Source organism: Salvelinus sp. IW2-2015, linkage group LG35 (genome assembly GCF_002910315.2).
Source record: "Salvelinus sp. IW2-2015 linkage group LG35, ASM291031v2, whole genome shotgun sequence".
NCBI classification, from domain to species: Eukaryota; Metazoa; Chordata; class Actinopteri; order Salmoniformes; family Salmonidae; genus Salvelinus; species Salvelinus sp. IW2-2015.
The window spans coordinates 13,927,148-13,948,516 of NC_036874.1; the positions used below are offsets into that span (position 1 = coordinate 13,927,148).

At 42.8% G+C, this 21,369-nt stretch overlaps 2 protein-coding genes across 6 annotated transcripts in view; both read left to right on the forward strand.

Annotated features, from left to right (window-relative positions):
• Positions 1–8,628, forward strand: part of LOC111958729 (cannabinoid receptor 2-like) — a 13,532-nt gene extending 4,904 nt beyond the window's left edge. Inside the window, exons 2-4 of one of the 4 annotated variants that reach the window (XM_070437386.1) lie at positions 2,265–2,330; positions 3,003–3,108; positions 3,305–8,628. In XM_070437386.1, the coding sequence (XP_070293487.1) occupies positions 3,036–3,108; positions 3,305–4,404 (1,173 nt within the window). In that variant the 5' untranslated portion in view covers positions 2,265–2,330; positions 3,003–3,035 and the 3' untranslated portion in view covers positions 4,405–8,628. The remainder of the gene's footprint in view (positions 1–2,264; positions 2,331–3,002; positions 3,109–3,304) is intronic. The other 3 variants (XM_023979974.2, XM_070437387.1, XM_023979972.2) reach the window with 3 other exon arrangements.
• A 1,697-nt stretch (positions 8,629–10,325) lies between these two features.
• Positions 10,326–21,369, forward strand: part of LOC111958928 (akirin-1) — a 24,443-nt gene continuing 13,399 nt past the window's right edge. For both annotated transcript variants that reach the window (XM_023980303.2, XM_023980304.2), the window contains exon 1: positions 10,326–10,709. In XM_023980303.2, the coding sequence (XP_023836071.1) occupies positions 10,502–10,709 (208 nt within the window). In that variant the 5' untranslated portion in view covers positions 10,326–10,501. The remainder of the gene's footprint in view (positions 10,710–21,369) is intronic.

A 21,369-nucleotide genomic window follows, 5' to 3' on the forward strand; every position in this document is an offset into this window, starting at 1 on the left:
TCCCCAACCCCCCCCTCCCCATCTACGATCGTACACCAGGACATTGGCCTGGGAGGATGGAACCCCTTCTCTGAAAACCTCATGTAGATCTTCTGCTCTAAAATCTGCTGCTGCAACTACTAGATCCAACTTCATCAGCGCAGTGCAGTTGATCACCATGGCTATAAATGCAAGAAATCCAACCTTACTCATCCTGTCTGGATCCCTCTCTTCAGGCCTACTCACTGGCGGGCTCCCAGTCGAGTCACTCACCCTTGGGCTATCCTCTACTCTCTTCACTGCCACAGCATAGGAAACTTTCTGCCCCACTGTAACTCTGGCAAATCTCAACCTGTCTCTCTTACACAGGGCACTTTGGATCACCTGCTGCATGGACACCCCCACAGTTGTCACACAGTGCCTTCTCTATCCCAACTGTACACTCCCTCTGACTATGTCCTCCTAAACATTTCTCACATCGTGGGAACTCCCTTCTACAACATGTCCGAATTCTTGGCACCTAAATCACTGTAGCGGGTTCGTAACATAGGCCCGCACAGAATAGCAAATATAACTTAACCTCTGTGTCAAAGCTCAACAAGACAGACAAGGTATTCTCAGTCTCGTCATTTCCACCGGGTCTACCGGGTCTCACCAAAAGACAGGTGTCACAAACACCAGGAATATTATTTTTCATTTGATCCACCTCTACAATCAATGTTACCCCACTGATCACTCCTTTTAGCGGTGCCCTGCTCCAGAGAACAAAGCACTACACAGGTTGCACCCGCTTCCTCTGGGCYGAGGATGCACAAAAAGAAAAAAATTCCACTCCTCAAAACTTTCACAGATCTAACCATTCCCAGTTTGTCCTTTACCCAGCTTGACACAACAGCCAAAAAGCAGGAATCCACTTTTTCCAAAAATCTCACTCCTACCGGATCAAAATAATCTCCGGCAGGATTCACAGAGCAAACGCTGGAAGTCTCTACCACACCTGTCGCCGCAGGTAGGCCCACTTCATCCTGGTCTGGCTCAACTTCAGAGTGCCAACTGACTTCATTTCGAGATCCTAAAGGTTCTCAAGGGAGCATGTAGGTTTGTATTCAGGAGACAAAGTGTGTACACAGGAAACAAATGATATATTCTGCACTTCTTCTGCATTGAGGAGTAGAGGGGTGTGCAGTGAGTTTGCACAATGTCAGCAGCATCTCTAGACTAGTTGCCTATTGAGCCGACTGCGAGCTGGGGTAGTTTGTTTCACTTCAGGGAGGCAAATCCAGGGGGGCGCAGGCAAACATTATTCCACTTGTTTCCATAGAGGCAAGCGCGATCAGAACTCAGTCAGATCAAGAATACAAGCATTCTGAGCTTTGATCAACGCTGGGAGCAATATTTACATTTTGATCCGTAAAATCACTAGGAAATCAGCTCAAAGTTATTTCCATTTTGGAAATATGTTCCTAAGTATTCCCACGCATATATAGGGGAGACATACACCTTCCTAATATTGAATTTGGACCCACTTTTGCCCTCAGAATAGCCTCAATTCRTCGGGGCATGGACTCAGTGTCAAAAGCGCTCCACAAAGATGCTGGCCAAATGTGTCCCACAGTTGTGTCAAGTTGGCTGGATGTCCTTTGGGGGAACATTCTTGATACACACGGGAAACTGTTGAGCTCGAAAAACCCAGGAGCGTTGCAGTTCTTGACACACTCAAACCGGTGCGCCTGGCACCTACTACCATACTCAGTTCAAAGGCACTTAGAAATGTTGTCTTGCCCACTCACACTCTGAATGGCACTCAGTCTAAGTCATGGAAAGAGCAGGGGTTCCTAATGTTTTGTACACTCGGTGTATGCGATCATATCCCAATGTAATCAAGGTTTGAAATTATTTTATTTTTGTCAAATACTGTATCTATTTGGGCTACTTGAGGTCAATTTGTACAAATTATTTATAATTATGTTTCGGGACCCCCGACCATCCGCTCATGAAGAAAATCGGCCCATGGCTTAATGTAATTGGGGACCCTTGCTATAGTGCATAGAGAGGATGAGGATATGCTTTCCAAGCTTAGTCTGACTGTACTAGACCTTAATGACCGTGGCCTGGTGAGACCCAACTCAACACTGTCTTTCTAACCTAATGTACTTCCATCAACAGCTGGAAATGATGACCAGAGGCCATCTGCAAGGCTCTTTCCACCAAGCCCACTCATGTGGTTTACTATGAATCACATCGTTGTCTCCATTAATGATAAAAATGTATATATTTTTTCTCAGGAAGTCACCACCCAATTCATTCACTTCAAGTGAGAGCCTCAAGGTCGAAGTGAGAGATATCTAGAGGTAGCTTTATGTCTATTGATAATGTGTTTGTTTTTACCGTGCCTCTTGAGGTGGGCTAGAAGGGATGGATTTTTCTCTGCTGTAAATAGACAGAGTATTGTTTTGAGGTAATCAAACAGGTCCCCGTGTTTAAATGGTTATGTTTCCACAGAATGTCTGAAGCTTGTTTTTGGTGGATTTCATTTTCTTCTAATAGGAATATATTTGAACACACGGACCTGTTTCATCACCTCAAAACAATACTCTGTCAATTTACAGCAGAGAAAAAAATRTCAACGATAATAAAAAATAGAACAATAATTGGTTTTGAATAAACACATTCACAAGCCATTTATTAGCATATTTTCGCCATAAAGAGACCCTGAAAGGATTCAGGAAGGTGGCAATTAGGAGGCAACTCCTTCTGACAACGCATTGGAGGAAAGGGTCAGAGGTTCCTCCCCTTGGACCGTCTCCTCAAATGCGTTTTGAGAAGGAAGCGGGGAACGGGAATGCGAAAAGGATGTACAATTTAAGATGCACCATTCAGGAAGTTCTGTTTAAGTAATCAGATAATGTCTCCATCCAGTGGTCATACTTGGTACTGTCTGATGACTTTCGACCCATCTGAATTTCTATGGGTACATACAGTATGAGAACAATGTTCATACATTTCCCCTCTGCACCTCTAAGTAGATCTCAGAGCTAACCCCTGACCTATAAGAGATGGATGGATGGGACAAGCCTGTAGGGGCCATGATGTCCGAAGACAATGGCAGCACCCCCACATCAGCTCTGGGTATGTATATTAGAATATTGTCATCATATTTTAAATAGAATAACTTATAATACAATAACTGCATCTCTTTAAATATTCTTTGATATTAAAAATAAATATTACATATGATGATGATGATTGGTAATGTGAGTTCACATTGGCTGCCATACAACATAAGCCAATCACTGATGTCTGAATTGTATTCCTGTGTCAACAGTCAACCAGTCGTGTGTGGACCGGAAGTACTATATGGTTCTGGTTGAGGCGGAGAAGACAGCCATCGGCTCCATCTGTTTCCTGGCCGGACCCTTCACTTTCCTGGAGAATGCGTTGGTCCTGGGTGTGATCGCCGCCACCGCCACCCTGCGACGGCGTCCCTCCTACCTCTTCATCGGAAGCCTGGCCCTGGCCGACGTCTTTGCCAGCTGCTTCTTCACCACCAGCTTCCTGGACTTCCACCTGTTCCACCGCCTTGACGGGCCCGACGCCTACCTCTTCAAGCTGGGCGGGGTGACGATGGCTTTCACCGGCTCGGTGGGTAGTCTTCTGCTGACTGCTCTGGACCGCTATCTGTGTATACATCAGGCGGCGAGTTATAAAGTGGTGTTAACGCGCCGCAGGGCCCTGTTTGCTCTCCTTGCCCTGTGGAGCACCACCATCCTCATCTCCTTCCTCCCTCTGATGGGCTGGAGGTGCCCCACAGGGCCATGCCCGCCCTGCTCGCGCCTCTTCCCATACATCGACCACCGCTACCTGGCCTGCTGGGCCAGCTTCATCCTGGTGCTGCTGTCACTCATCCTGAGCGCCTACACCCTGATCCTGTGGAAGGCCAATCGGCATGAGGCCTCCATGACGGGCCTCCAGGGAGCGCCTACCCGTGGTCAGGCCCGCATGCGGCTGGACATTCGGTTGGCACGTACCCTGGGCCTGATTCTGCTTATCATGGTGGGCTGTTGGCTGCCGACCCTCTCCTTCATGCTGGCAGATGTCTCGGTGCAGCTCACACACGTCCAGCAGAGGGCCTTTGCTTTCTGCAGCACCATGTGCCTGGTCAACTCAGCCGTCAACCCACTGCTGTATGCCCTGCGCTGCCGGGAGCTGAGGTTGGCACTGATGCGGCTGTTGGGGGGCCTGAGTGAGGGGCTGGGGTGCTGCCAGAGGCACGTAGGGGAAGACACGACCACTACCCTTCCCTTAGGCGACAGCAACAGCTGTAGCGCGCACTCCGAGAGTGAGGCGCCCAGACTCGTTAGCTGCCGACCGAACACAGTCTCAGAAATGGTTGGCAAGCAGCAGCTGGACATGACTGGAMAATGAGAAGGGTTGGGAGGCTTACTGTATATCAGGGATATAGCAGTGTTGTGAACTTGTGTTTCTTCTGTTGTGTTCATAGTGATAAGGAGGTAATGTCTCTAAAATGTACTGTGATAACAGGGACTAAAACAAAGATATCGACCATGTTACCATAAATTGTGATGACCCACCTACAAGCCAAGTCACTCAGAGAAAATATTATTTTATTATTTGTCCAAGGGACATGATAAACCAGTAGAAATTGTGAAATATCCCAAATTAACACCTTTGAGAAAACAACAGCATTGTTGGTGTTGGCAGTGTAAATGTAGATAGCTATGTGTATCCTATGCTTGTTTTCGCTTGAGTGTTTGTCCTTTAGCGTCCAGAAGAGGATCCTGACGGGTTCCCATCTGCACATAAATACCTGTCCTGAATAGAGGCCCTGTGGATTGTAAACAATGTCCTCCACATGTGACTGCAAGCAGTGTCGAGATCAGAGGTGTAGGAAAGGCTGAGCCTGGGTGGGTCCAATCAGAAAAAAAGAAGAAGTCCACTCAGATTTTGTATTATTTATTTAGATATTTTTTTATGCTCTTTACTTGTCAGTGTTCCAAATGGAACATAGTGTTTGCATATTTAGGTAAAAGGACAATCAGAATTCATAGCAAGCAGTACACTGGGTTAGTCAGATTTGATTAAATATAACGGAACAGATGACATGGAATGACATCACATGCCAAAAAGAACTAACTGAAAGCCACACCCCCAATGAGCAACGAATATGACTACATTGAGGCATATGTCACTGTGCTTTTATGGCTATATGCACCATGCCACTACCTATTTCATTTGTTCATTTAGCAAACAAGACAGCTCATAATCCAGTGCCTTTATCACAGTCAACACACCTATATTTTAGCTTTAAAAATCCTACATTTTCTCTCAGCTTCATGGCAAAATAAGTAGAATAGCATGAGATGAGCAAAAAAACTGCACATGTTCCTCTCTATCCTATGGCAAAATGTGTAGAATTGCAGGAAATTTGCTTTAAAACAGCAACATGCCAAAATGTGTAGAATAAGATTAGCTATAAACTGCACATTTGTCTCTGTTCCATGGCAAAATGTCTAAAATAAAATTGGGGGCCAGGTCAAATTTCTGCAGGCCCACCCAACAACAAATTTCTGGCTACGCCACTGGTCGAGATAAGTGGGGCACAGGTCAGAAAGATAATGTCACACAACACAGAGACTAGAACACTTTTTTCTATAGAACACTACAAATGGCAACTATAGTTCACAAGTCATTTTAGTAGATCAATCACAAAACAATCAAACACAAAGGTAGATGTTTTGTCTTGTAGGTGGTCTAAGTAAAATCAAATCAAAATAACATTTTATTTGTCACATGCTTAAACAACAGGTGTAGACTAACAGTTTAATGCTTACTTACGGGTCCTTTTCCAACAATGCAGTTTATTTTTTAAATTTGTATTTATTTTATTGATACGAGAAATAAATACACAGTGAATAACAATAACGAGTTACAATTAGTCAATGTGCATGGGTACTAGTATTGTGTTATGTGTTTATAGTCCCACCTCCCTCAAGAGGACAATCCTTCTGAACACAAATGACAGCCTGGAGACAGGGAGCCTGCCATTTCAGGTCAGAGAACAGTGGGAAAAAAGGACAGACAGCATGGTTTATGTGAGGTGGTGAGATGGCAGAGACTAGATYGAGAGAGATACTGAGTCATTTCTGGGAAACAAGTAAGTACCTTACTGTGATTACTTTCRACCATTTTAATTGAAAATAAACAAAAATAGCTTCTTAGCAAAGAACAATTTCTCAAGCAAGACTTTTGCAACAACTGTCTGGGAGGGGTCTGAGTGGGGAGGGGAAAACTGAAAACTGGCTCTTATTGGCAGAGAGGTTTCAAACTCTCTTTCTTATAGATGGGTTGTCTGACAATGTCACAAATTATGCGCAGGCATTGATGTGGCCGGAACGACTGGGTGATCTTGCTCTCCGTAGCAGAAACGACTGGGTGATCTCGCTCTCCGTAGCAGAAACGACTAGGTGATCTTGCACTGCTTGTTTCAAGCAGACCACAATAGTCCTCTTGCCCAAGAACACCAAGGTAACCTACCTAAATGACTATCGCCCGCGTAGCACTCACAGTTATAGCCATGAAATACGTTGAAAGGCTGGTTTGACTCACATCAACATCATCATCCCAGACACCTCCAATTCGCATACCCCCCCAACAGATCCACAGATGACGCAATCTCTATTGCACTCCACACAACCCTCACCAACCTGGACAAAAGGAATACCTATGTAAGAATGCTGTTCATTGATTACAACTCAGCATTCAACACCATAGTCCCCTCCAAGCTCAGCATCAAGCTCTGGACCATGGGACGGAACATCTACTCCTGCAACTGGATCCTGGACTTCATGACGGGCTGCCTTCAGGCAGCGAGGGTAGGCAACAACACATTTGCAACGCTGGCCATCAACACAGGGGCCCCTCAAGGGTATGTGCTTAGTCCCCTCCTGTACTCCCTGTTCACCCACAACTGTGTGGTCGCACATGACTCCAACACCATCATCAAGTTTGCTGACGAAACGACGGTGGTAGGAATAATCAACAACTACGAGGCAGCCTTCAGTGAGAAGGTCAGAGACAACAACCTCTACCTCAACGTCAGCAAGACAAAGGAGCTAATCGTAGACTACAGGAAACAGAGGGGCAAGCACGCCCCCATCCACATCGATGGGGCTGTAGTGGAGTGGGTCGAGAACGTTCAAGTTCCTCTGTGTTTACATCACTAAGGAATTAACATGGTCTAAACACACCTACACTGTTGTGAAGAAGGAACGACAGTGCCTCTCCCGCCTCAGGAGGCTGAAAAGATTTGGCATGGGCTCTCAGATCCTCAAAAAGTTCTACAGCTGCACCATTGATAGCATCTTGACTAGCTGCATCACCGCTTGGCACGGCAACTGCAAGGCACCGGACCGCAAGGCGCTACAGAGGGTGGTGAGTACGGCCCAGTACATCACTAGGGGCAAGCTCCCTGCCATTCAGGACCTCTATACCAGGCGGTGTCAGAGGAAAGCTCCAAAAATTGTCAAAGACTCCAGCCATCCAAGCCATAGACTGTTTTATCTGCTACTGCATAGCAAGCGTTACCAGTGCACCAAGACTGGAACCAACAGGACCCTGAACATAAGACTGCTAAATAGCTAATCAAATGGCTACCCAGACTACCTGAATTTACCCTTTTTGAACTAACTATCTTGCACTGACACACACTGGACACTACCTATACACATACTTACACACACACACACACACACACACACACACTAAATATGCCCACATACATAACATGCATACTGATACCATATACACACACACTCACCATAATATGCTGCTGCTACAGCTCAGTCTATTATCTATCCTGTTGCCTAGTCACTTTACCCATACCTATGTGTACATAGCTACCTCAATTTCCTGGTATCCCTGCACATCGACTCGGTACTGGTACTCCCGGTATATAGCCATGTTATTTGTACTTGTTATTCACTGTGTATTTATACCTTGTGTCACTATTTCTAGTAATTAAAAAAAAATCTTTATCTTTAACGGGGCGGCAGGTAGTCTAGTGGATAGAGCACTGGGCCAGTAACTGAAAAGTTTCTAGATCAAACCCCCGAGCTGACAAGGTACAAATCTGTCGTTCTGCCCCTGAACAAGGCAGTTAATCCACTGTTCCCAGGCCGTCATTGAAAATAAGAATTTGTTCTCAACTGGCTTGCCTAGTTAAATAAAGGTTAAATAAAATAAATACAAATAAAAAAATAAACTGCATTGTTGGAAAAAGACCCTTAAGTAAGCATTTCACTGTTAGTCTACACCTGTTGTTTACAAAGCATGTGACAAAGAACATTTGTTTTGAAGCACTGTTTAGTTATGATTATGAACAGTCAGATAGCTAGCAACAATGACAAGAAGCTGCCATGTGGGGAATCATAGGTGGCTCGTTTCAGCTAGTTGTATCTTGTTCTTGATACCATGTCTTGTTTTGCGGTGTTTTGACTTATTTCATGTCAATGTTAATTTGGCTCAAATTCGCCAGCTAGCTAACCAACAACTGTAACAATGTATTTGAGAGAGAATAAGTGCTCATTGTGCAAATGTATTTATGTTTTCAATAAACATTTGGTGACGAAATATAGTTTACCCCGTCTGTTTTGCCCCATAGTTGCACGTGTCGGTTTTGTTGCTAAACAACCAACCCATTTAATGGTCTATTAACTAATGTACTGCCTGGTGATGTCACCATGCAGGCAGGCCAAAACTGTGTTTTCAAACAGCTCTTACACTAAAAGGGCATTATCATAATTTTAACAATTCCAACCTCATAGTGTGGAAATATATATATAAAATACCCAGGGAAATCAAGTTTTTGACTGCACTGGGCCTTTAAGGCAAGGTGGCAGACAAGACTACCACGGAGAACAAATCCATGTCAATACATAAAGCACGACCGTCTCAGGTACTAGGGACCAGAAACACAATGGATAACTCACTAATGATTTGACTTCAATGTTTATGTGCAACCACACATGACATTTTACACTCTGAATAAAAATATGAGGATATATGAATCTAAAAGGACACATTCAATTGCTCTGCAGAAAAAGAACACAAAGCCTGTAGATCTACATTGTGCCAGGCCCAACTAACGCTTTGTGGGGGGTGAAGTGCTCAAATGTAAACTTGATTCATTTAGCTGAGAGCCTCCTCAACTGTGCATCACATGAATAAATGTGTCTGGTGTGAGCTGTGGTATCACCCCTTCTATCCACACACAGTGAGCTTGCAGCTACTACATATTGCCTCAGTGTCAGTGACCATTGAGGATCACTTAGACTGCGTGAACTTCTAATAGACAATGGTAGAGAGAAAAGCCATGGGGAGACACCTTTAATGACATGATATGCTAACGTCCACCATGCAAAAAGAAGCCTCCCATGTGCAGAGGGCACTAGGCTACATGGTACACAACGCATTTCACCTGTAGTGTCACAATGGACTCAGTATGTAATTAAATGCATCACAATTAGCAAATGTTTAGGCTGTATTCTTGCAGAGACAGTGGCATATTAACCTATGAGGAGCCTTAGCCAAATCTATCAATTTGTGGTTCAAAGGTTTTCCCTGTGATATTCTTTGCAATATTGAAAAAACATGGATGAAATAATATGAAGGCAAAAAGCAAGAAGGGAGGTGAGACTGCAAAGTAACAAGAACTAATTAAATTGAGCATCTAGARACAGCAAAAACAGACTGGCACTCAGGCTATCATGCGTAACCGTCACTCACTGTCATGTTTGGCTTGGCAATAAACAATGTAGTTGGAAAGAGCACCAACAGATCTGGTGCTCTTGCTTGAGTTGCTCAACAGTAATTTAAAAAGACATAATTGATGGGAAGTGAAGGGACATTTGAAATGCCTTTGGTTTTCATTGATGTATGTCAAGTGTAAAGAGGGAATACAGTGTTTTGATTTAGTATTTATAAAGAACATGATAGACAACAGATAAACTGTGGCCTACCTGATAAAAGGAGCAGAAAAATCACTCTAGTCAACCGATTAGAAAACAATCGGGTGCTCTCGTTAACCTCAAATTTGAGTTAAACTGAAAACAGTCGTCATAAAAGAAAAGGGGTGGATGACAACAATAAACGTGTAAAGTAGTACATCATTGACCAAATTTACCACCCATGTATGTTGAATGGATAAAATCTAAAATAAAATCGAAATATCACAATTATGCTCTATACGAAACATTTTACCTGAATAATTTATTTTCCGAAATCTAAATTCTCCCTATTTTTGTAGAATGGTACGGTCGGCCCTTGTGACGTTTTAGAAATTCAGTCGATAGGCACCGCAGTTGGCTGGCTCACTATCCCGGTTTCGGCAAACCGTTGTTGTGAAGAGAGGGAAACGGAAAAGAGAAAGTAGACTACAGCATTTTTAGAAGATATTTTTCGTTTATCTATCGTACATCTTCGTTGTCTCTTTTGAGCAGGCACCATGGCGTGTGGAGCTACGTTAAAGCGCTCGACGGAGTTTGAGGCCCTACTCAGTCCTCAGTCTCCTAAGCGAAGAAGGTGCAATGCACTACCGGGGGCTCCAAGCACTCCGTCCCCTCAAAGGTGCAACCTCCGTCCGCCAGTTGACTGCCCATCATCACACTCGATGTCTCCCCCGGCTATGGGAGGAGAGCACAGGCTAACTCCAGGTAAGAAATGGTCAAAAGTTGGATTTAGCTGCATTTCAGGGGGGTGATATGGGGAGGGGTGTTAGGGTGGAGTGGAATGGGTGGTTCGCGAGAATGGGGGTTGGTGTATAACCTAACGTTAGCTAGTTAGGTACCTAACGTTACAGTAGCTAGCTTAACGTTTGCTCTGTAACGTAAACGCAGTCAGATAGCTAACCTAACGTTATAACTGGCTAACTAGTTAGTCGTTGACTAATGTATATTAAGGAATTAATTTGAATTGCCTGGCATGTTAGCTAGCTAGAACCATTATCTATGACAAAGTAAAAAAAAAAAAAGGCATGTTTTGTTGTCAGTTTGCTAAAATAGCTAACGTCAGTTTGCTAAGCTAACTGCATAACAACCCTAACCCAGCTAGTTAGCTAACGTAACGTTACATGTTTTCTTTGCATGGTCCACAATCAATGATTTGTTTCGTGTGACTAAAATAAAACATGCGAAGTTAGCAATGACCAGTTGAGTTTGCCTAACTAAATTAGGTACTTAGTGCTGTAAATTTAACCCACTTTATTCCATGAGYAGACTTCATTTTTATGTAGTAGAACGCTGCATTGAAACGTCCAAGCTTTTTCGTTTAGAAGTGTGGGAACGCAGGTTATTTTTTTTGTACCATCTCGCTTTTCCCTGGGCTGAGGGGATTGTTCTACTCCTTTATGTTCGCACCCATCCTGCCCACCCGCTTGAAAATGAGAGTTGAGCCAGTGTGGGGGCTGCAGTGGTGGCAAAATAATTTACCTGGATATCTCGACTGCAATCCAACAAAGCTCATTGAATGTGCCGTCACCTGGGTAGAGGCGAGCTATTTGACAGCATCTAATCTTCACAGCTGTCTAAACCCTAATTAAAACCCTGCTCCCACTTGGCACAATTTGAACCTATTTCTTTGTTGAGATGTGTGTGTATAATATGTTAACTGGAGGATTACAATGCTGGGTGCCCCATCTTTCATTTTGAACCCCATGTTCGTTTCATGCAGATTTTTTTTTTTTTGTTTGGTGCACACCAGTACGTCTTTTATTTTTTTTTATTTTTTTTTCTAGTCTCAAATTTAGCTGAGTATAACCCTAATTCAAGCCCTGCATCCTGCTGCAATTCAATGGATGGGCAGCACCTCCTGTCACAATAATAATTTCAATGACTCAAAAACCTAAGAGTTAACCAGATTGCCTCCTGGGCAGTCTGGTTAACTGGTTAACCCCCCTGGTTGGCTTTGTCTGGCYTCTCTCTTTAAATTGTTGACTGCTTTTCCTTCAGCCCCTAACCAAGGCAGTTGGTGGTTGCACCTTTTTTTTACATATTTGCAGGGATGCCAATTTATTCATTGTTTTGATCTCTTCACCATTATACCCCGATGAAGACAGCTATTTCTGTCAACATGTTGGTTATAAAATCATTGCATCGGAGTTCCTGGTGTGCAGCTCTCCTTTTTATTTTTCAAGTGTTCTGCTCCGCTAGCCAGCACCTTGCCTAACGGGTGTTTCTTTCACCTCCAGATTGATCTCAAAATAGGTCATCCATGTGAATCGTGTAGATCCGTAAGGGGGGATGGGGGTGTTGACCATGTTTGCAGACTCAGTATATTACCCATTGAGCAATACAAGAGCGGTTCAAACAGATCTTCCCCTGGTGTGATCACTACCTTCTCTCTCTCTCAAAATGACTGCGCACAGAATGCATCCCCACGTGTCCTACAACTAGAATATCAGAGTACGATGCCAGATATGGCATATCAGAATGAGTGCTTCATCCAATATCACGTGTGGCAGCTGTGAGCAGTCAGCCGCATCCCTTAACCAGCCATTAGTCTACTCAGCTGCTTTTCTCCGTCTGTTCTTTCTGTGCATCTCTCTATCAGTTTTAAAATGTTATTTAGCTGGGGTGTGCAGGCAGTACTTTATTTTGTTACATTTGTTTAATTATTGGTGCGGCATGTCTTTTTAATWTTGCCTGTAACAAGCAGGCCCGTCTGAATAGGCTTCGCTGTCACGCAGCGTCAGAGTGCCACAGCCATAGAGGAAAAGCGGACCACAGTAACAGTCATGCTTGTGCCTTTATATCACTGGAAACCGCTCAAAAGTTATGCCCCATATTACCGAAGTTACCTCATCCCGCAACAAACTCTTGTTTTGTCATGTTACCTGGCTAGCTAGCTAACAACTTACATTGGCTATGCAAAAATGTGGATGGCACTGKAAAAAGGGATAAATAGCATTCAATGTGTTGGATTGAGTAGAGGTGTGAATGTCAGGAACATGTTTTTGTGCAGCACACGTGCTGAACATATAGAATTGGAACAGGTGTCCTTGGTATCGTGATGGTGGGGGGGCGCAAACCCTGTGGTATCGTGATGGTGGGGGGGCGCAAACTCTGTGGTATCATGATACTACTATTGTGATACCAGGCCAAGTATCACATTATTAGTAAAATGTTGCTATTGTGACAACCCCACTCTGAAAATTGGCACATTTTTCTTGCATTTTACAAACTCTCATCTTCACCTTTTTGGTACATCACCAGTTTGTATCCCTGTATTTGTCCAACATTCCTATCTTCAGAATATTCCATGAAACTGATCTCTCATGGCCACCGGCTTCCTGCGCCCCACCTGTGGTTTTTATTTTTATTTAACCTTTATTTAACTAGGCAAGTCAGTTAAGAACAAATTCTTATTTACAATGACGGCTTACCCCGGCCAAACCCGGACGGCGCTGGGCCAATTGTGCGCCGCCCTCATAGCCGGATGTGATACAGCATAGATTCGAACCAGGGGACTGTAGTGTTGCCTCTTGCACTGAGATGCAGTGCCTTAGACCGCTGTACCACTCGGGAGTTGGTATTCTTCATGGCACCCATTGACCTTTTGAAAGGGGTGAGCGCTCTCCTGGAATGTTCCTAATTGAATGCCCACAGAGTGAATACCTAACATTCCCCAACCACTTTTGTCCTCTGATAATGTTACTCCAAAATGACAATGATATCAAAAAAGGTGAGCGGATATTAGGGGGTAGCTTTGAAATCTTCTGTCCTTGAGATATTTGTGCTTGGCACTGGAAACTGTGGGTTCCCACAAAAGCTTTGACTTGTTGATAGTGAATGGGAACCGTGTGACTGGCGTCCCAGTTCTCGGACAAGCCAAACAAAGACAGTTGGCCTGGTCCTGTCTAGTCTAGCCCCTTGCACCAATCAGATTGTGCAACTGACATGTAGGCTAGTCCTAAGCCTGTTTGTTGACAAGGACTTGTTTCATAGCTACATTTTTCACTCTTGTAAAAGGAGAAGCTGTGTATCAGGGTTTAATCTGCCAAGTGAAATCGACTTGTGGGGGCATCCACCTTAATGGCTATTTTTTTTGCGGGACGCTAATGTCTATAACTACAGAGCTGTCATTCATTTTCTGGATGGGGACATAACTTGCTTTCTGTGGTAAGAATTTAACACTGAAAACCAGATATAACAGTATGTAGATATCTTTTGGAGAACTAACCAATCACTGAAATAGAAATTAGGAGTGAATTAAATTTCTATATACATATACATTTATTCAGTTTAGTTTGAGCAAAACATTATTAAACTGCATAGGCCAGGCAAAAGGCAGGAAAATCGCTTTAAAAAGGCTCCAATTCCCGTTCATCTCAATTGCAGAATGTGTGGCAAATCATTGGAAATTTGCTTTTATAAGTGTGCGGACTCTTAGAAATTCACAAATGTTGGTCTGTGGTCCAACAGACCACGACCACAGCCCCCGGAGCGTAAGCCCCTGTCTTTGATCCAGAAAAAACCCTGATCCACACAAGATAAGGCTAATGGCACTTTTGATGCACGAAGCAGAAAATCTAGTAATGTCACAAGGGTGTTGGCAGTTTACGCACGCATGCAGGTTTCAAACAGCTGAAGAAGCTCGTGTATGTGGAGATGGAGGAAGAAGTGCTTCTGTCTGCCCTTCCTGTGTGCAATGCACACATCTCCTTCTGCAATTTTAGCCCCTTTCTCTTGATTAGTTGGGTCTTCTTTCACCACTTAATGGCTTTTGTAGATGTACAGGCCAGGTATCCTCCTCAATGCTACAACTGGCATTTTACTCAGTACCTCCGCCTCGCTTGCTGAATTGCATACGGCAGAGGGGAAAGGAATGTAAGATTGTTGGTGTGTCTGCAGGACATTGGTTTGCTCCAGCGAAGTGCAGTTTCTTCTGTCCGCAGCCCCCCTGCATTTCTTTATTGCATTCCCTACAAGCCGTTCGCAGTTTCCTTTGTTGTAGTTCCCAGGGCACATGGACGGGTTCTCCTCCCTCCAGCCCACTTGATTTGAATAATTAACTGATCTACGAGACTTTATATGAGGCCAGTCAACTTTCTTCAATTCAGGCTGCAGAGTATTAAACACTGTCACTGTGATATAAGTGAATGGCGCTATGGTAGAAGGTTAAGAGTAGTGGCTGCTGCAATCTGGTAAATAGTGTCAACAACTGTTCAGGGAAGTTGTCTGTACAATCTGTTTTCTGCTATTTATAGGGAGAGCCTAGATCTATTTCAAAAACAAAAAAGCCTGCTTTAAATCTTGGATTTTTAACTCAGCTTATCCATTGTTTTTTTAAACATGCAGTCTTGGTCCAATCCAATGCCTGTACTGGTAGAGAGTGAATTCCTTGACTCCTTCCATGTCGACTCCCATTTCTTTGCGCAAATATTTTTTTTTGAACCCGCATAAGATGTGCGTATATGCACGGTGAAGCAAGCTTCCAGATGTAGGAAGATGTTCAATAACTTGCCGTCTAATTGTAGGTATCGTGAAGAAGTTATCTTGGGTATGATTACAGGTTTCCCTTAGCAAATAAAGGAGGCACAAGTCCCTTCCTATTATAGACTCCCCTATGGCAGGGGTGCAAACTCATTCCACGGCAGGGCCTAGGTGTCTGGCCAGGTTTTTGGTTTTTCCTTTCAATAAAGCCCTAGACAACAGGTGTGGGGAGTTCCTAACTATTAGTAGATAGTTAATCTCATCAATCAAGTACAAGGGAGGGCGAAAACCCGCAGAGCACTCGGCTGCCCGTTGGAAGAGTTTTGACAGCCTGGCCCTAGTGGTTTGATCCCTAGCTCTCCCCATCGCTCAGTCGTTATCAAGGTAAGCGGGGAAAAGGAGAGATTCCTCACTATAGGTAGGCCAATATCATTCCTGCTAAGGTAAAAAATAAAATTGCTTCTGGATACAGACTGTGGTATGTATAATATGATTATTACTATAGAGTGACATCACCAAATTGATGGGACATAACCACAGCACCAATAAAGGGGTGGCAATCCTCACGCTCCATACTAAGTGAGCAGCCAAAACATAACAGCACAGAGGTTAGCGGCCCAATAGTTAAATATAACATTTGGAAGAGTCAGTCGGTAGGCCGTCATTGTAAATAAGATTTTGTTCTTAGCTGACTTGGCTAGTTTTATAAAGGTAAAACCAAGGTGTTTAAAAGAAAAAAACATCTATGTTTTTTATAATAGAGTCCAGTTGTTCATTAACCTCTCTGGGATATGTGGGACGCTAGGGTACCGCATGGCCAACATCCAGTGAAAATGCAGAGCTCCAAGTTCAAATAAATTAGTATAAAAATTTCACTTTCATGAAATCACACATGCAATACACCAAATTGAAGCTACACTTGTTGTGAATCCAGTCAACGTGTCAGATTTCAAAAAGGCTTTACGACGAAAGCACACCAAACGATTATGTTAGGTCAGTACATAGCCACAGAAAAACACGGCCATTTTTCCAGTCAGAGAGGAGTCGCAAAAAGCATAAATAGAGATTAAATTAGTCACTAACCTTTGATCTTCATCAGATGACACTCATAGGACTTCATGTTACACAATACATGTATGTTCGATAAAGTTCATATTTATATCCAAAAATCTAAGTTTACATTGGCGTGTTTATGTTCAGTAATATTTTGCCTCCAAAACATCCGGTGATTTTGCATTGAGCCACATCAATTTACAGAAATACTCTTTATAAATGTTGATGAAAATACAAGTGTTATGCATGGAACTTTAGATACACTTCTCCTTAACTTCTCTAGGGTAAAATTCTGAATTTTGGATGAAAAGCATGCCCAAATTAAACTGCCTGCTTCTCGGCAGTTTTGGATAGAAAACACTTACGTTTTCAAAACTGTTTAAAATAGTGTCTGTGAGTATAACAGAACTGATTTGGCAGGCGAAAACCTGAGAAAAATCCATTTGGGAAGTAGTTTTATTTTTGTTTTTTATTTTTCTATTCAATGCCATTACAGTATCCATTGACTTAGGACTCAAATTGCAGTTCCTATGCCTTCCACTAGATGTCAACAGTCTTTAGAAATTGTTTCAGGCTTGTATTCTGAAAAATGAGGAAGTAAGASCAGTCTGAATGAGTGGACCCTAAAGTGTCACAGAGCTTTTTCATGCGCGCGACCGAGATTACCTTTCTTGTTTACCTTTTTATATTGATGATGTTATTGTCCGGTTGAAATATGATCGATTATTTAGGCTAAAAACAACCTGAGGATTGAATATAAACATCATTTGACATGTTTCTATGAACTTTACGGATACAATTTGGATTTTTGTCTGCCTGTTTTGACTGCGTTTGAGCCTGTGGATTACTGAAKAGAACGCGCTAACAAAACTGAGGTTTTTGGATATAAAGAGACTTTATCTAACAAAAGGAACATTTATTGAGTAAATGAATGTCTGCTGAGTGCAACCATATGACGATCATCAAAGGTAAGGGATTAATTTTATCTCTATTTCTGACTTGTGTAACTCTTCTACTTGGCTGGTTACTGTTTGTAATGATTTGTCTGCTGGGCTATGTTCTCAAATAATCGTAAGCCGGAAGTAGAGCATTGCAGTAGTCTAACCTAGAAGTAACCAAAAACATCGGTGCATTTTTCTGCGTTATTTGGACAGAACAATTTTTCTCTGATTTTGCAATGTTACGTAGATGGAAAAAAGGCTGTCCTTGAAACAGTCTTGAATGGTGTTCGTCAACAGAGAGATCAGGGGTCCAGAGTAACGCCGAGGTCCTTAACAGTTTTAATTTGAGACGCACTTTACAAACCATCAAGATGATTGTCAGATTCAACAGAAGATCTTTGTTTCTTGGACCTAAGAACAAGCATCTCTGTTTTTGTTCCGAGTTTAAAAGTAGAACGTTTTCGCCATCACTTTCCTTATGTCTGAAACACAGCTTCTAGGAGGGCAATTTTGGGCTTCAACCATGTTTCATTGAAATGTACAGCTGTGTGTCATCCGCATAGCAGGAAAGTTAACATCTATGTTTTCGGAATGACATTCCCAAGAGGTAAAATATATAGTGGAAAAACAATAGTGGTCCTAAAACGGAACCTTGAGGAACACGAAATGTACAGTTGATTTGTCAGAGGACAGAACCATTCACAGAGACAACTGATATCTTTCCGACAGATTAAGATTAAACCAGCCAGAATATGTCCGTGTAGACCAATTTGGGTTTCAATCTCTCCAAGAATGTGGTGATCGATGGTATCAAAGGCAGCACTATGGTTCTAGTAGCACGAGGACAGATGCAGAGCCTCGGTCTGACGCCATTAAAAGGTAATTTCCACCTTTCACAAGTGCAGTCCCTCAGTTTGTATGATGGGTCCTAAAACCAGACTGAACATTTCGTATACTTGTTTCGGTCTTCAGGAAGGAGTGAGTTTGCTGCGCAACAACTTTTTCTAAAAATTTTGAGAGGAATGGAAGATTCGATATAGGCCGATAGTTGTTTTATATTTTTCTGGGTCAAGGTTTGGCTTTTCAAGAGGGTTTATTAATGCCATTTTAGTGAGTTTGGTACACATCCGGTGGATAGAGAGCGTTTATTATGTTCAAATAAGGAGGGCCAAGCACATGAAGCAGCTCTTTAAGTAGTTTAGTTGGAATAGGGTCAGTATGCAGCTTGAAAGGTTTAGAGGGCCTGATTATTTTCATCATTGTGTCAAGAGATATAGTAACTAAAACACTTATTGTCTCTCTTTGATCCTGGGTCTGCAGAGTTGTGGCAACTCAGGACAGCTGAGCTTTGGAGGAATACGCAGCTTTAAAGAGGATCCGTAATCTTGCTTTCCTAATGATCATGATCTTTTCCTCAAAGAAGTTCATAAGAATTTATTACTGCTGAAGTGATAACGTGGAACCATCCTCACTTGGAAATTACTGACTTTTTAGTAGCTTTGCGACAGTATCAAAAAATATTTTTGGATTGTTCTATTTCCTCCAATTAAGTTGGAGAAAATGGATGATTGAGGCAGCAGTGAGGCTCTTCGAACTGCACGCGCTTACCTGTTCTTTCAAGCTAAGTCGGAAGACTTCCAGTTTGGAATTGTGGCGCCATTTCGTTCCATTTTACTGGAAGCTTGCCTTCAGAGCTCGGGTATTTTTTTCTGGTTATTATCCAGGGAGCTGTTTCTTATGACAAATGTTTTTAAGTTTTTAGGGGTGCAACTGCATCTAGGTATTGCGCTCAAGGTTAAATTGAGTCCTCTCAGTTAGGATGGTTTAACGATTTTTCGTCCTCTGACGTCCTGGGAGGCAGAAGGAGTCCTTGAGAGGGCAATTTTCTCAAAGGAATCTTTTGGTGTTGTCTGAGATTTATAGCACTTTTTTATGCTCTTGGTGGGGTCCTAGACCGATTATTTGTTGCATTTGCAAAACGTACATAAAATGGGTGGGTCGATAGTCCGGATTATGAAGCGAAAAACATTACGATCTACAACATTTATTCCATGCGATCAAAACTAGGTCTAGAGTATGACTGTGGCAGTGAGTAGGTCCAGAGAATGTTTGGACAAAACCCACTGAGTCTGATGATGGCCTGAAAACTTTTGGAGTGGGTCTGTGGATTTTCCCATGTGAAGTATTAAAAATCTACCAAAAAATTTGAATGATTATCTGCTATGACTACAAGGTCCGATAGGAAATTCAGAGGAACTCTGGGGACCGCTGTATATGGCCCAAGGAGGCTGTAAACGTAGCTTATAAAAAAGTGATTGAGTAGGGGCTGCATAGATTTCATGACTAGAAGCTCAAAAAGATGAAAAAATGTCTTATTTTTTTGTAAAATTGAAAATTCGCTATTGTAAATGTTGCACACTGCCGCTTTGCGGGATGCACGGGGGACTATGTCACTAGTGTAACCAGGAGGTGAGGCTCATTTAACACAGAAATTCATCAGGCTTAAGCCTGTTTCAGTCAGGCCCATCACATCAACGATTCTGATCAGTGATTAATTCATTGACTGCCTTTGGAAGTGAGGATCTAAATTAAGTGCCCTATTTGAGATGTGAGGTATCACGATCTCTTTCAAATAATGGCAGGAATGGGGAGGTCTTTTCCTAGTGAGATTGGCTAGGCGGACCAACGCATGTTTAGTTTTTGCCCACCTAGGGAGGCACAGACACAGTCTCAATGGGGATAGCGAGCTGACTACAACTGACTCCACTAAGCTGGTAGGCTGGATAAAACAAGCTACGTGACGACTATGCATATTGGTCTAGCTAGCTTCTATTTCATTGTGGAGAATTGTCGGAAATAGAGTGAAAAAACTGCAGAGCTCTCTCTCTAAAACTGTCTATGTTTTGAGTAGAATGGTGGTCTGGGAGTAATATAGAAAGAGAAAGCCTCATATGAGCAGCGCAAAAACCTGTCAGAAAAAATCCAACCAGGAAGCAGGAAACTCTGAGGTTGGTCGTTGTACCTCCAAACGTCACTATTCCTATGAAGAGGCAGTGAGATATTGTCATGTTCCAGCTTCCTAAGGGCTTTCCACACTGGATGTCGAGACACGAGTCTTTAGAACTTTGTTTGATGCTTCTACTGTGAGGTGGGCGCCGAATGAGAGGGGATTAAGTAGGTCTGCCATAGCTGAACATGCGCGTTCACTGTGAGAGCGGCTCTGTTCCATCGCATTTCTGAAGCACAAAGGAATTCTCGTTTTTTTTTTTTTTTTTTTAAGATTTATGTAAAAACCATTCTATAGATTGATTGTATACTTTGTTTGACATGTTTCTAACGGACTGTAATATGAACTTTCTAATTTTGGCCTGACTGCCCCGCGCGTGCTGAGTTTAGATTGGTGTGACTGATGACCGCGAACAAAACTGAGTTTTTGACATAAATCGAACAAACATTCTATGTGGCAACTGGGATCCCTGAGTGATTCTGATGAAGGATCAGTGAATTGTTTAGTATTATTTTCGTGACTTAACTGTTGATCTGCAGCAAGTAAGGTGGATATCCTTTTGTCTTGGTTTGGCTCGAGCGGTAGCAAGATTATTGCATGGTTTGCCTTTTCCGGTAAAGCTTTTTTGAAATCTGACACTCCTGCGGTTGCATTACACCCTCATCTTGTGGGTACGTGAGACTTTAGCGTCCCAACCTCTTCAACCGCCAGTGGACAGACTGTTTGGGGCGGCCAAATTCAAATACCAGAAATACTCATTATAAAAATTCTGAACGAAACATACTTTTACATAGTTTAAAGATTAACTTCTTGTGAATCCAGACCACGGTGGGTCACATTTACAAATGCTTTTAATACGTCGAAAGCATGACTCTTACGATTC